The sequence below is a fragment of the Takifugu rubripes genome, chromosome 18 (assembly GCF_901000725.2).
Source record: "Takifugu rubripes chromosome 18, fTakRub1.2, whole genome shotgun sequence".
Lineage (NCBI taxonomy): Eukaryota > Metazoa > Chordata > Actinopteri > Tetraodontiformes > Tetraodontidae > Takifugu > Takifugu rubripes.
The window spans coordinates 4,218,943-4,235,268 of NC_042302.1; the positions used below are offsets into that span (position 1 = coordinate 4,218,943).

General features: G+C 51.5%; 1 protein-coding gene across 9 annotated transcripts in view; it reads left to right on the plus strand.

The window, feature by feature from the left end:
• The window catches only part of magi2a (membrane associated guanylate kinase, WW and PDZ domain containing 2a), an 85,956-nt gene that overhangs the window by 25,365 nt on the left and 44,265 nt on the right, over positions 1-16,326 (plus strand). For 8 of the 9 annotated variants that reach the window (XM_029825312.1, XM_029825309.1, XM_029825311.1 and 5 more), the window contains exon 2: positions 296-412. The exons of the other annotated variant lie outside the window; for it this stretch is intronic. In XM_029825312.1, coding sequence (XP_029681172.1) covers positions 296-412 — 117 coding nt within the window. The remainder of the gene's footprint in view (positions 1-295; positions 413-16,326) is intronic. 9 annotated transcript variants of the gene reach the window in all.

Consider the following 16,326-nt stretch of genomic DNA (forward strand, 5'->3'; position numbering starts at 1 on the left):
TGATTTATATGTGGACATTTCTGCGCACGTGTTTGCCGACCGCTCCAATTAACACCTCCACCAGCGGCGGCTGCGGCTGACACGCAGGATCCTCCTGGGGGGACGTCTAGCGCGCATTCATTAGCACGTTAGCACGTGCTGTGTTTGTTTTGTAGCCATTTACCAAATTCGGCGTCGGCGCTGACGTTCTCAGGGATTTGTGGGTCGTTCGAACCTTCATGGGGGGGAAAAACAGAAATAATTGGTTTGTCAGAGGAAGTCTTACTCACCCCCCCTGCCCTTTGTGTTCCTCCAGGAGGCGTGATAGACAAGGACCTGCGCCACTACCTCAACCTGCGCTTCCAGAAAGGCTCGGTGGACCACGAGCTGCAGCAGATCATCCGGGACAACCTGTACCTCCGCACCGTCCCCTGTGAGTGTGAGAATAACCCCCCCGTTCGTACCTGGAAGCAGGTGCTCAAGTCGCCTTCCTCCCGTCAGTTAGCTGCCCCACATTATTCTAGGAGCTTATTCCGGTGTTCGAGAATCCCCAATAGATGATCCAGTGACTCCGTTTGCTTTGATGTTCATTTCTCACCCTCCGATCACAGACCCGGGGCCCCCGCCACTGTCTGTGGTCTCCGCGAAAGCCAGAATCTCTTCAGTTTCTCTCTCGGTGGCAAACGCCGACGTATCGCGGGAGAAAAGAAACACTTTCCTGCCTTATTGTGCTTGGGAACGTCAATATTTGCGTGCGTTGTGACGCCGGTGTTGGCGCCACAACAACAACCAGCTGTTGCTGTTGCTGCTCAGCCACGGCTGAAGTTCTCTGACTTTTCTGTGTTTGTTGGTGGACGAACCTGAAAAACGGGGTCAAGTGGCTCTCTGCTAGCACGTGGATGTCATGGGAATAATGAGCCGGGTTAGGAGGCACACTCCTCTGTCGAGTCAGAGCCAATTCTCCTGTTTTCTTCATTTGTTTGCGCAACATGCGCTCGCTCCTGTCCGCTAGCCCGCGATAATGGAAGGTGTTTGAGCACTGAGCTGCTCCGCGTTAGCCTCGCCGTTCCATCGGCTGTCTGCTGGCCAGCTCTGTCCTGAATCCCTAATGCAGCTCCATTCTTCCTTCATCCTCCTCCCATCGTCCCCCCAAACATGCCGGAACCACAAATACTTGTTTGCTGCAGGAGTGTAATCTTTTGTAATGGCCACTCACCGCCGCAGAGGAGGGGAAACAAACAGGGACGGAGAGGAAGGACACGTGTAGGACCTGGTCCTCGTGGTCCTCGCCAGCCTGTGGTTATTTTGGTCTGTGGGTTCAATCCTGAGGGTGCTGCCAGATTATCACACCTCCAAGACCTCTGGTTAAGAATCCAGGCTGCACGCCACGACCCGGACATCAAACACGGGATTGATGTTCTAATTTCTGCTGTTGGGCTTTTCCACAGTTTAGGACTCTCATTAGCGTGTGTGTGTGTGTGTGTGTGTCTGTGTGTGTTTCTTCATTTCAAGGGAAAAACACTCCAACACAAACATCTTTAAATATTTGAGCTAATGTCACAGCGTTTGCTCCTCAACGTTTAGCTAAATCACTCGGAGATGAAAGGATTTTGGAAATGACGTCACGCCGATGCTACGAGTCCCCCCCCCCCCCCCACACACACACGCCCGAGCTGCTCTCCTCAGACGAGCTGTGCACTTCAATCAGCATTTCAACGTTCTTCGATTACAAACTGAGCCAAACAGCCTGAACGTCAACTCTGATGTTCTCAACGCCGCCGCCGCCGCCGCCAGGGCGCCTTGAATCAGCGCTCTGGGCAGATTAGCCGCGACCTTTGGCCCCCTTCTGGTCCACTGATGGGACAAACGCTGAGGGAGGCTGGTTTAGCTTCTCTTTAAGGTGCCCGTACGTGCGTGCCGTAACCTTTCCATGTGCGTGCTAACATATGCCAGGCTGGCAGGAAGTGGCGGTCTTAGACTGGGAGTTAATGGGCGCTTCGATGCCCTCGGGGGGTTAGAGACGATCCTCATGCAGATATAATGGCGGCGTTTGCTAATCAGAGAGAAGCTGTATGTCCATCTGTCCTCACGCGCCCCCCAGTCTGCAGGAAGTACAAATGTGTTGCTCCGCCGCCGTTTTCTCCTCCTTTAATGGCCAGTTCCTCCTCCCGAGGTCGACGTCAGGGCGAGAAGGAGCCAGATTTAACTCTTTAATCGCGCCACCCTGAAGTGAACCGCAGGGCCGGTTCTGTTTACCGGCCTCCTGTCTGATGGAAGACGGTAATAATCAGGGTAATAAATGGGCTAACAGCCCCCCCGGTGCCTCTTCATCCATTATTCAAAGAAATAAACAGTTAAGACGGGGGGGGAGTGTCACGGTGGAGATGAGGGCCTCACTGCAGAGCTCCGCGCTGGGGCCCAGTGCAGTGATGGGATGGAACGGGGAAGCGTCTGGACTCGGATCGGGAACGTCTGGATTCTTTTTTTTTTTTGTCATCAATTTGTCTTTCGATTCCAATCTGACAAATGCCTTTTGTCTAAAGTCTTACTCTGTTCTTTTTTCCTCCCTCTCGAGTTACTCGGTGACTCAGGCAGGGGTGGGGTTTCCATGGCAACTGCCTCTGCTCCCCGCCTGCGTCAAAGGCTCGAGTCCTCTTAAATTCCCTTCCCACTTTCCCCCCTCTTTCAACACCCCCATCCGTCTTCACCTTCTCATTTTTGGAGAAGCCTTGAATCACGCGGCACATCCAGGTTCTGATGTGCCCCCCCCCCCCCCCCCCCCCCACCGGATGTTGCCACCCATGTGATCCCTTCTGGAGAATGTGGCGTTGTGACGAGTGGCGCCCGTCTGTTGTCACTCATCCTGTCAGCTCACAGAGGAGAGTGGGGGCTGGAAGCACATGTGTGTGGGGGGTGAAGGGTGGGTTTGACTGACAGGGCGGTACGCAGATGGCGAGCGTGACGCCAGGCTGTCGGCAGATACAGGCGGGAGGTGTGAAAATGTCCCCTAATTGGCCCCCCCCCCAACACACCTGTCCTCCAGAGGCCGTCCTCTGACCTTGTCCACGATGGCGTTGCTGGCCCGTGGCCTCTTCGCCATAATGGACCCATCTCGCTAACAGAAGCAGCTAATTAAAAACCCGCAAAGTTTTTACAGCGTTCCGCTAACGTTGGTGCGGCGCCGGTTTCGATGGTTCCGATGCTAGCAGGGCCCCAGCTAACTGCTAATGTAGCGCTTGGGCTAAAAATCGTGTTGTTAGCTGCAGCGCCGCTAATTGGACAACGACATATTCCAAGCTGGTGGGTCAAAAACGATCGATTTCATCCGCTTGCGAGGAATTACACGTCTGATTATGTCGCCGCCGAGGACGTAATCACCCGTGTCAGTCGCAGGGCGCTGCTCGGTCTTCAGCGGCGCCCACGTCACGGCGTCTCCGTCCCCCCTGGGGCGGCTGCAGCTGCCGCCTGGTGAAACCTGCTGACATCAGCAGGGATACCGCTGTCACGGTCTCGCCAGGACAGACCGTGTTTTCCTAGCTAATTGCACCAGCTTTGGCCGGCGTCTGGGTCGTGGCTGGAGAGCGAGGACAGAAAGGTGCGCTGGGTTCGGACCGCGGGGACACAGGGGACACGGCATCAGCGCTTTAATATGCATGGGCAGAGACTTTGTGGCCGAGAGGCTTTAAAAATGAAACGGTCTCGACAGTCGGGGTTAAAACCAGCTGCAGATGTGGCGGCATCTTCTGTAGCTAACACAGCAGTGCAGTCTGGGGGGGGGGGGGGGGGGGGGGGGGGGGGGTTGGTGGGGGGGGGGGGGGGGGTTGGTGGGGGGGGGTGGTGGTGGTGGTGGGGGGGGGGGTGTTGGGGTGTTGAGAATCCCTCAGCTCTGCCTCATTAGAGGCCGTTTCACTGTCAGGATCCTCCAACTTAGCAGCATTAGGCTTCACCATCCTTCATGCTAATTACCGGGGCTGTACCAGTAATTGGCTGGACTTGGACACTAGCGGGACGAAGGAACCGGGAAAGTTATCACTCATTTCGCCGCTTTATGACCATTTTAAAGGAAAATAACTGCGCTTTTTTAATGAAGCCCTTGTTCCCTGATAGTAAAACCGTCGCCGGGCTGCGGTAATTTCGGCTGTTTCCTCCCGTTGCAGCGCTCAGAGACCCGAGTCCACGTGTCCACGTGTCCCCGCGGCTTTAGGAAGACGACTGCTTCCGATTCTTATTCCGGTTATTCAGGGCCCTCATCAAACAACGTCCTGTCTGTGCCGCACCGGCAGGGAATTCAGGTGCAGACTGAAGCAAAGCGGGCGTATTAGAGCACCGGGCACCTTTGGGTCAGAACCACAAAGGCAAAACCCTTAATTACTGTGGTTTTAATGGCCCGACATGTCCGCTCGGTACTCCTGAAGGGTTGATTGAAGGTCCTGTGCCGGGGCACTTTAGCCACCACTTACTGCTAATGAAGGTCAGGACAGGGTCGGAGCCTCTCGCTGGTCACCGGTCCGGCCTAGCTGTGGTAGCGGCTAGCGGCTGAGCATTAGCGAGCTCGTACTGAGGTCCGTAAGGGAATTATTCCCTTCGCTTCCCTTCCACTCGCTCCCGCTGCACCTTCTCCTTCCACCCAAAACTTTTCTCGTTCTCACCTCGGTGGAAAATCCTTGTCAGATGATTGCCCCCTTCCCCCCCCCTGGTGCGTTTGCTTGCTTTCTGTTTTTTGAAGCGTGCTCCAGGAAGAACGCTCACTCAAGGTTAAGTTGCTATAGCGAACAACACGTCAGCGCCTTTCTTCTTCTTTTGCTTGACACGAGCTCCCACCCAACAATCGCGTAGCACGCCGCAACGAGCACGAACAAGAACACGGGTTTTACTGTCAGGACTGTCAGAAGATGGAGCGTGGGGGGGCAGAAGTAGAGGTCAACAGCCCTCCCAACCCCTGAACACGTCTGGTTTAATCAAGCTAACCGCTACTTTCCTCTTGAATCAGTAATGATTGGGCTGATTAATTAGCTGCCCCCGTCAGTGGCCATTTCATTTTTCTCGAAATTTTCCCCAGATTGGTTAATCTGTCGCTAACGAATTCCCGATGGCCTCTTCTTTAATTTCCTGCTTCATTAGCATAGAGCGGATAAAGACGATGTAAAGCAGGCGCTAATGTGAGCGCTGGGATTACTTCCATCGGTCCCGAAGGTCAAAACAACACGCTTTAGATTGTTTAATCCCTCGTCAGTGACGTGACGGATTACACGTGATTTACATCGCAGGCTAATCTGCAGGAGCTTTATGTCTACTAGCCTTTTGCTGAGAACACTGCCCCCTCAGGCCACGGTGGTACTGCAGCCTCCATATGTAACGGATCCCAATACTGGGCGATTCCGTGGCTTTGGTGAAGGAGCCCTCCTTCATTTCCTGTCCTCCATTCATCCCATCCGAGCTCTCCTCACCTCCACCTTCACCCCCCAGATACCCCTGGAGTGCATTAGTCATAAAAAAATGGTGTAGAAATCTTTCCTTTAAACTGTCCGGAGGTAAAAGGACATTTATGAACTGCAGCTCACGTACAAGCAGCCTAATTTCCATCCAGAACGGCAGATGGACCCGCGGATGATATTCCACGTGTTAATTCTCTGACCCCTCCCCCTCCCCGTGCCCGGGGCTGCTATCGGCCTTCCTGATGAAAGCGGCGTCAGTCTTCGGAGATGCCGTTAATTCTCCCACAAGATTTCCTCCCGCGCTGGCGTCACTCGCCAGCTTTGACCCTCTGACCCTGTTTGGGGTTCCTGGCAGCTGCGACTCTCTCGTCCTACGGCTCATTCATGGGATTGGAAGTAGGATCCGTCCTTCTTTCCATCGCTAGCCCCTGCAGCCGCGACCTCTGGTGGCGCGCAGACATGGATGCACCTCTGGGAGCATCTGGACAGGCCGTTACTGTCGGCCCTTCTGTCTTTATCCGAATGGCTGCACCTTATTTATCGAGGTGCTAACATGCTAATTAACCCAGACCCAGGAAATTGGAGGCACTTCCTCAACTCTGGATGACTTCCTATTTCGCATTCTGTTTGCTGAGTGATCATTATTAAGAAATAAGGAAAGTTGCTTTCAAGTTGAAGGAAGATCAAAGCAACAAATGCTGGCCTTTGTCGCCGTTTGTCACATCCTGTTTACCCAACTCTTCATGTTTTCTCTGGCCTCAAAACCTGTACGCATTAGCATCATTATATATTAGCGCAGGCGCTTCACTACCGCCCCTCTCTAGCTTAACGTTAGCATGGCTCATGGAGGTTGATGACCCGCAGGTCTTTAATACTTCAGTGGAAACGTGTGAGAAGCGTAGTTGAACCGCGCGACAGCGGAACAGCGTGTTTAGCTGCTGGCTACATCCATTATTGACGGGTTCAACGTGAAGGGGGCCCCTCTCGGGGGGAATCGTACAGGTGAGCGGCGCGGCAACTCAGACCTGTAAAGGTCGACGGGGGTATTCCCACCGGCCGGCGGCTAAAACCCGCACGCGTGCGTTTCTTCCTGGAACTTCCGATAATTCCCTCTGTGTGATGCATTCATCCCTCCGAGAGATTTTGTACCCACAGTGTGACTCATTTTAGGCGCCTGCCAGCTCCGAGCATACGTTCCTCTTAATCTCCACGCTCCCCGGAGCGGAGAAAATGGCTGCAGTTGGCCAATTAGAGCACTGGGACTGGATTAGGTGAGGAAGCAGCGTCGCCCGTGGAGGGAAAAACACCGGCAGACGATGCACATGTTCCGAAAGTGTCTTATATAAAAGAATAAGTGCGCGCCCACGCAAGGAGAAACAAAGCGAAAAGTGGGAAGAGGCTAACAAAGTGGCGCTAGGCTGACAGAGGACCCACCAAAGCGCACGGAGCTGTAAACGTGTTCCGGAGCTCCCAGAACTAAAGTCGACAGTCAGGTGGAACAAGCTGGAAACGGAGACGCCGCCGTGTCCTCTTTGATTTCGCTTCCCCTTCCCTTTGATGGGCGCCTTGGCTAATTATGTTTTGTTCCGTTAGCCCTTTATCTTACTTTCTCCTCAACCTTCTCCACCCCCACAACCCCCCTTTATTGTTTTCGGGGGAAAGTGGATTTAATCAAAACGGAGCCCAACCAAAGAGCACTTTGATAAATCCTCCTCTTCCTCCTCTCCTCCCCCCTCCCTGCCTCTGCCTATATTTAGCAGGGCGGCTATGCTAAACAATTAGGTCAAAGCCGCTGAGAAGCGCGCAGGAAGATCTCGTAACGTGGGATCCCTCGCCACCTCTCGGGAGCTTTGAGGCGCGCTGGAACGAGCGGCCTCCTCGCGACCCTGCGGTTCAAGCCTAAATCTCTCAAATCTTTCTCTGTTGGCCGTTATTAAATCCCCGTTTCTCAACGCCGCCGCCAGAAAGGGCTGACAAAGGGAGGAGCGGAATCTGGAACGGCCCAGAACGCAGATCTTAATCCTGCGGAACAATCTGTCGCTGCTCTGGCTCCACTTTTGGTGCATTTTTTTTGTGGATAATTTTGGGTTCTGGCACCAGGTTTGCTAGTTCGGACGCTGCGCTAACACGTCCACACTGCGAGTTCTGACCGTTAGAACCTACAGAAAGTTCTGAACGCTCCCGGACCTGACGGACACTAGCTCGCAGTCGTAGCGGCTTCTTCTCCTGTCTGTCAGAGGTCGTCATCACGCCCATCTCTCATCCTCCAGCGGCCCAGATCTTTATTCCAATAGGCTTTAATGTCACAGTCGGCTCCTCTGACATTTCCGCTCAAAGGCGAGTTTTCACTTAATACCCACTGACTGTTGACAAAACTGAGAGAGACACTGTGGCGCACGCACGCCGCTGACCCGTGTGCGCCCGTGCGCCCGCTCGCCTGTCCATCTCCCGCGCTACATTAGCATTCAGCGCTGGTAGCTTCCTGACACCGTGCCTTTGCGTCTCTCCGGGAGGATTTCCGACCGTCTCTTTTCTCTCGCCGTCTCCCTCCATCTCCCTCTCTTCCTCGGTCTATGCTTCCCCCAGCGTCGCCATGGAGACAGACGTGATGTCAGCATCAGTCTTCTGGTTATAAAGTCACTCCTCCGCCGTGATCGGCTCAAACATCATTAAGGCTTCACACCTACGAGGCGAAACCTGGAGCGAAGAATGGGGAGCGATCGATAAAAGTCCCAGACGGAACCGGATTTTCCTACTTTTAGCCGCGGTCATTACTTAGCGAGACAGAAGGAAAGGATGCACAGGTGGTCGAGCACAATTATGTTCAATTGTGGGGAACAGAGCGCGGAGAAACGGGAAACTCCTGAATGGATGACTTTACGTTTCCCGCTCTGCTCCGAAGGTTCGGCTCAAGATGTGCAACCAAAATTAGCTTTTGTTTTTTCAAAAACCCTCAGGCTAGTGCTAACGAGGGAGGGGGGGGGCACGCTTCAGCGTCCCTCCTCCAGTCCACTGAGGGTATTGATCGGATGTATTTCAACCCTTCCGGGAGCGCTCCGGGCAGGCTGATATTTCACCAGAATTGACCCGGGAGTCTCTCTCCGTCAAACATGTCGGCGTCACGGTGTCCAATCATCACATTAGTAAACAAACGAAACCAAAAACAGACTCTGGGAGCCCTGAAGCCTCGTTCATCACCTCGTTCATGACCTTGTTCATCACCTCGGTTGAACTTAAAGGTTAAAGGTCAGAGAGACGACGCCTGCGTCCATACTGAGGGCACAGGTGCGGCTTGTGTCGCTGTCCGAGGTGAAATGCATTGTGGGATAGACTCGGCTGCGTGAAACCTGGGAAAAGGCGCGTACGGACATATTGAGAAACGCTAATAGTTCAAATAGTTTAGCTCCTTCAACAATTGAGCCGCTTCTTTGGAATAGCAGGAAAACCAAAACAATATTTTACGAGTTAGCTTCACGTCAGAAATGAGCCACACAAAACAAACGCTTCCTTTAGTAAAGTTTAAGATCTTTGTGTTTCTGAGCCTAGTGACTCGGAAAATCAGCCCGATGCTCATTAGCGTCTGAAATTAAACACCCACACGGGCCACATTTTTCTTTAATTTCAATTTACATAAATATAAACAGAAATGACAAATAGCTCTTTTGTCTTCTTTATAATGATAATGTTTAATACACGTGTGAAAGCGAAGACGCAGCAATTTAACCGTCAATTTCCTCGTTAAAGTTGTCAGAAGCGCGCCGCGTATCCATTTTTCCAATAATCAATTCCAAACATTCCCCCCACAGCTGAATGCATAACGCCATGTTTATCTGACAAATTAGCATACGCGGTTTGAAAGCGCTCCGTCTGCGTCGCGTCGGAAAGCTTTTAGATCAAGCGCCGCGCAACCTTTCCCAGCACTTTGTAAACATTTCAGGGGTAAATTAATTAGACTAGTGGCATTTCCACGGTCGAGGAGCGCGTATTGGAATTGTAAACGCTGCTTCGGGACGTACGGGAGACATCGTTCTGCAGTTGCAGCTGATATTAATACCCAGATAACAGCGTCAATATTGGTTGTGGCTATTGAATACAAACTTCCACCTTAAAACGATGCTTTCATCCTCTTCCCAAAGTGCGATCCTCCGGTTTCTCCAGCTGAGCTAATTAGCCGAGGTTAGCCGAGCTAATTTATAGAAACCCTTCCGTTTCACCCAAAATAAATAAACGTTCACTTTTTCAACTTTTACCAAAAATGTCAGACGATAAAATCTGAATAACTTTAATCTCTTTCCAAGTTTTACGGGAATGAGAGACTTTTTTTTTTTTTTTCAGTGTCCGGGATATACAGATAAACACACAGACACACACACACACGCACACACACACACACACAGAATTTAGGCCATTGCCATAGCGATGAAGACTGCTGACTGACTGAGTGGAGCTGAGGGTTCATGAACATTACAGCTGAGTTGTTTTCAGTAATGATTCTGTGTGTGTGTGTGTGTGTGTGTGTGTGTGTGTGTGTGTGAGCATCGACTGACGCTCAGACAGAAACGCTCTTCCTCCTGACTCCTCTGAGTTGATTCAACCTCCTGCCGTTCTTTGATGAGCCCACACACACTTGTTCGCTCTCTCCGCTCGTCTCACGCTCCGGTTTGAAGCGGGAAGGGGGGGGGGGGGGCGTTAAATAAGAGGCGCACGGGCGGGGGAAGGTGGCTGTAGCGCCATAACTGGGCCAGTAACGGCTCTGTCTTACTTATGTCGTCTGCATATTGTGACAGATGGAAATTGTAATGGATTTGGTGATTATGTGGGATTGGGATCTACATCCCAGCTTTCCCGGCTCCCCGGTAACGAGGCACAACAGGGAATTCCATCAACCTGTCGCGATATGCTAAGATTTTTAGGAGGGCTTTTTTGACTGTGGGGTTCTGACGTCGCCCCCTTGTGGAAAGTCTAACAGCGGGAATAATCACCACAAAGACCTAAAAATGGGATTAAGGCCCCCTCTGGGAGGAGCAAACACACAACTGCTGTTACTTCCTGTTCACGAGTTGGCGGAATCCTGGAAAACATGAATGCTATTTCGATGCTAACGCAGGGGAAAGCACTAGCTTCCGTGGGAGATGATAAATGTAAACAATTACCCTTCGGTGGGAACATTTGAGGGGGTGATTGATGGCTGTAATTAAAACGGTAATTTGCGTCTGTCTTACCTATTATTAGCGTGATTGCTTTTATCTAGCGCGCCACGGGGGCCAATACGCAAACTAAACTCCCACGCCGGCAACTTCTTCCGCACTCAGCGTAATTAATGCGGCGGAGTTTGGCCTCGCTCGGTGGAAGATAATTCCGTCCTGCCTCTGCTCGAGACTTCTCGTGGCCAAGATGGACCCTAATTTAGTCTCCAATTAAAGCACGCCAGCCCCGCGGCCACAGATATTGCGTAAGGGGCCCGTCTCCGCCGTTACGTAACGGAGTGCAGATGAAAACGGGGGCCTGCTGCGCTGTTTGACACCGCTGCCGCCACCAACGCCGCGCCGGATCAGAAGCTGTCATGGATCCAGCCAGCCTCCGCTCTTCTCCTCTAATCCCTGACAGATATTCATCATCTGGCCTGATTTGATGGTTAAAAACTCCCAGATCATCCCGGCAGAGCCTGCAAATTACACCGCTGTCCAGTTCAGCCCGGCTTTAATTACACAACATTCACGGTTGTCTTAACAGGAAGAAACCCTGAGCGGGACCAGAACCAACCTGTTCCCTAGATAGTGCACTAACAAGGGAGGGTGCCAGATTCTAGCGCTGTCCCAGTGTTAAGTGAGGATTGCTGTTCATTAGTTAGTGCACTCAGTGTATCCCATAATGCATTGTGTCCCTCACTGAGCAGTATATCCCATCATCCTTTGCAGGGGAAGGCGATGCCAGTTTGTTAGCTTTAACTTCAGCCTCTCCAGCGTCCATGTTTGTTCAGTTTCCTGCCTGAAATCTAAATGCTAACATGTGCGCGCTGTGACTGGCTGTTGTGGTGGCGGAATTAAATATTAGCCATGTTTAGCCCGTGTTCCTATGTGTACTGATAATTAGCATACGGTCTCTGCTAGCCTCCTTAAACCCCTTCGCAGACTCTTCCTGGTCCTGTGAACAGAAGCTCCGCTCAGCTTTGTGTCCTTGTTGTTCTGTCAGAGCTCCGCTTCACAACTTTCCCGTCTCCGGAGACCCGGAGCTGTCGGCGGCGCCGCGTAGCCGTCACGCGGGGAGGCCTTCAGCAGAGGCTCACCTGTCCGTTTCAGCTCCGTCTCTCACGCCTGCGAGACCATCAAAACCCAACACCGGCGAGCTGATACGTGGCCCTGATCTCCTGCCAAAACCACAGAAGCTCCGCCAGCAGCCGACCCACATCCAAGTCCTGTCGGCTCGCACAGCCAACGCTGACATTTATCAGAAAACACAACAAAAGCAGTTAAACTGAGGACTGGAGCTATGAATAATACAGAGCAAAGTCTGGAACGGAGGCACCAGGGTTTTCCTCTTCCGATGAATTTGTTTTTTGTTTTTCCAGATGAACAAACGGCACCTCAGGACTAATTTTTGACTGAAAATGTCAATATTTTTCAAAACAAACGAATTGAAAATGCCGATTATTTAAGTAGAAACTGCTGCATTGACCGCTGACGGAGCTGGGAGTGTTGGTTTAGAAGTCTTGCGTCAGGAGGTTGTTGGTTCTGATCCGGATCACATTTGATTATTAAACCAGATGTCAGAAATCAGAGAAGAAATGTCCCTCAAACGTTTTTAGGAATTGGATCCTAGTTCTGGTTGCACTCCTGCATGTCTGCTCGCGTCTGAATGACTGAAAACTGGAGCTCTGGTGGAGCTCTGGTGGAGCTCTGGTGGAGCTCTGGTGGAGCTCTGGTGGAGCTCTGATGAGGCTCTGGTGGAGCTCTGGTGAGGCTCTGGTGAGGCTCTGGTGAGGCTCTGGTGGAGCTCTGGGGGAGCTCTGGTGGAGCTCTGGTGAGGCTCTGGGGGAGCTCTGGTGGAGCTCTATTGAGGCTCTGGTGGAGCTCTGGTGGAGCTCTGTTGAGGCTCTGGTGGAGCTCTGGTGGAGCTCTGTTGAGGCTCTGGTGGAGCTCTGGTGGTTCTGATGCAGTTCTGATAGAGCTCTGGTGAAGAGCAGCAGACCTGGAGGCAGATAATTGGATCTCCATCTAAGAGCTGAAGTGTTTTGTCCAAACAGGAGCAACAAAAGCCCCAACAGACGAGTGTTGGTTGCTGCTGAACTCTACTCTAGACTTTCCTAGAGAGGGAAGCTCTTATTTAGCTCAGATGTGGCCTCCACACAGAGGCAAGATGAAGAAAATATTTTTTTTAAATTTTAGGACAATTTATGTTAGCTTAGATCAAAACGTGGCGGGAGACGGGGCGGAGAACGACTTTTCAGCAGTCTTGGGATGATGTTTCTCCCGGCGAATGCTGAAAAACTGACTGGTTGTGATTTGATTAGCTTAGCTCAGCTGGTGTTTTTGAGTCTGGCCGCTTGGCCGTCCTCCTGCGGTGTGCAGAGCCGCCGCTCTTCCCTCTCAGTATTCGCTGCAGCGGCGGGTTTATTTACCTGCAGTGCGGCCAAATCCTCTCACACTGGTGGTTCGCCAGGGTTTTTGTGATGAAATGGTGATTGAGTGAAACAGAAGGAAATTAGCACATCTGAATGACAATGAGGGCGGAGGACGGAAGCGTCCAGAGAGGCCGCCGGCGTTGGTTTGGGAGGTAAAACGAGTCTCCCCACGAGAGGAGGAGGTAAACCCTCATTGTGATGCTGCCGTGCTCCGGTTGCACCCAGGACGGGACCGTCTCGGCTGGGGCCGCGTCGACACCCTCTTTCACTTCCCGCTAGCAAAAAATAAATGGGAAAAACACAAGGAAGAGACGTGCGAGTAAATGTCAAGTCGTCTGCAGTGAGAAATTGGGCCGAACGCGGCACCGGCATCAATTACGCCTCTCGACAACTGAATCCACTTCCTGACGCTCCATGATTCACTGTTTTCCCGTGACGGCAGAAGCTAACGGCTGTAGCAGCGGTCGACGCATTTGCGACGTTAAAATATTCTTAAATTTGAAGAAATGACTCGGAAAATAACGACAATTATTTAAGCAAGTGGAAGCATTTAGCATCAGTGATGGAGTGAGAGCTGCAGGGATGGATTCTGATGGCTTGTTCGCACCTATTAGTCAGAAAATGAGTGGAAAAGTCAGCTTGACCACGTCCTTCACGGCGCTCCTCTCCGCTAATGCCGCTCTGTAGTTATATTCCTGACCCGTGTCACTCCGTAATGGCACAATTAAGGTGAGATTTTAAGTTGTCCCTACGTCCTTGATGAGGGTGAGGAAATATTGGATTGGAGGGAACGAGGGAGATCTTTTCCCCTTTGATCTTTGACTCCTTATGTCGTCGATTTATTTTCTTTTGCTCGACTTTGCTTACAGGTCCCATCAGCTTTGAAGTATTCAGAGCTGACTACATTTCATTTTCAAGGGTTTTTCTCCAGTTCATCTCTTTGATTATCACAATTCAGTAGGAATATTCAACTCATTATGTGGCAGATGGAACCAGGAATCATTTAATTTAGCTTAGCTGCCAATGCTAGGTAAGCTGGTGTGTTACATTGGCTTCATGGGCGTTTGGCAAATATTGTCAGAATTCTACAGTGAGCGTCTCTACCCTCCTGACCCGTGGGGTATGGCATTCTGACCTAATCCAGTCAAACATGGTCTGAGCAGCGTGAGACCCCCTCAGGGAGGGGGGGGGGGGGGGGGGGGGGTGATGTTGCCAGGAGGTCCACAGTCAGCCGGAGAGTTCCAGTATGGACCACACTGTGATACTAGCGGTGCCACTAATGAGGCGGTATTGAGTTTGTAATCACGGGTCCACATTGACCCAAATTGCCATCGACCGTCCAGCCACTGAAAACTACTGTTGTGTTATTAAAGGTTCCCCGATAACATGTGGAAAGTTGGAGCTCCCTGAACTTTTAATGGAATTTCCTTCATCAGCAATGAGCTCTTGTTGAGGTCAAGCTCCTGAATTCTGTCTTCTCTCCCGGCTCTATTCTCCGGCTTCCCGCCGGCGGCTGAGTAGGGTTATGTGACGGGGGGGGGGGGTTGAATCAGTATACTGGTGGGTGAATTATTCAGGTGATGAGATGTAGACCTTCAGCTCTGAGACGCGGCCAAGGCTAACATTCATTTAGAGCTGTCAGAGCTTCTGTGGCTCCCACAGGCGACCCTCTGCCTCCACCCAACGCCTTCCTTTACTTCTGTGAGCTTATGAAATTGTTGTTTTTCATTTTTCTCACATCTTGGCTTCTATTCCCCCCCCAGGGCAGAGTATTGGAGAACTGCCAGTCTCCCCCCCCTGCTTTTGTTGTAAATTGAACCTAGGCTGCAGTTTGACGGAAGATCGCGCAAAAGAGGATAAAGCTATTCGCCATTTTAGGGAGGTCTAACAGAAAGGCTCGCTAAGTGCTAGAATAAATGTGTCCTTTTCACAATAAAAGCACAAACGTCAAAAAGGAAAAGATTTCCAGAGTTCCAGGATGAATTTCTTACAGAGGCCCTTTAGGGCACCAACAGGGAACTAAATTGTGCTTCTGGTGCCGCGTAAGCTGAGAGACGGGTCAATATTACCGAGTAAAGCTGAAAAATAGTTTAGGGAAGTTTAAAAACCTCCTTGATTGGGTGTTTTCCCTGTGTTTGGATGAGTGTTTAGTCCAAAAGGAGCGTCCTCTATGCCCTACCCTCTTGTTTGGTGGCTACTTGGTGGACTTTCCACGAACGCCACTTTCACAAGTTGTCCCTCCGTCCCTTTGATCTCCCGCCATCCGTATTTTCCCGCCGGGATTGCGATAAAACTCCGATTGATCTGCGTCTCCCTCTGCCGTGTCAGCCCCACGGGAAATGTTTGCGTAATGGCTTCTTTACGAGCGCTGTCAAAGCAGATGAGGATTTAGCCGCGGCCGCCGTGTCGACAAGCCCCAGCAGGGAACCCCGAGCCCCCTTTTAACCCCCGCTGCTTCTGTTGCCTCCGTCGGCACCCTTATTAATTCAGCACGGCTGTGAGCTTTTCCTGTGGTGAATCCTGAGCTCCGAGTGGGCATCCGACGTGATCCAGGCACAGATGTAGCTCATGAAATATGCACGCCGGAGCGTTGGGGCCATGGCTAATGCATGAGCGCTATGTTTGTAACCACTTTTATAAATGATTTAGAGCTAAAACTAATAGTTTTCCCAGCAGCCACGAGGCCCCGGTCGGACACGTACTTCTGCTCTCACAACTGTTCTCAACTCCGTTCTTGTTTCAGATTACACATCTGGAGTTAGAACTCCCTCTTCCCTGGCGTTTTTAAAACCATATCCTCTTAATCCTCCCCCCTAGCTGTTTATGTGAGGTTAAATACAGTTGATTTTGAAAGTTTCCTCCCTTCAGAATCTGTAGAACGGCTCTAAAATCCACGAAAACACTAATTTCCCTCCACGCTGGCCCTGATGCTGCCCTTCAGAACAGGAAGTAACCGAGCCACTTAATTGGTTCAAGTATCACAAAAACAAACAAAACTTTCGGTGCTCTTATTTTGCAAAGAAGCCGTCGCCCACGAAGCTTATTGGGCTGAACGTGTTTTTGTTTTCTCCACCAGACCAGGACCTGAACGCCTCCCGCTTTCTTTCCTCTCTCCGTCGATTTGAAGTCCGCGATGAAATCTGGGTCCCTCACATCAAAGCGGCGCCGCTTCTTCTTCTCTGCCCTGTTTACCATCTCGCCGCTCGCGTGTTGACACGGGGAGGCTGTAAAGCTCTGTTTCCATGCATGCATAGTTAACGTGGCCCCTGAAGGGCCCGTCCTCCGACTCTG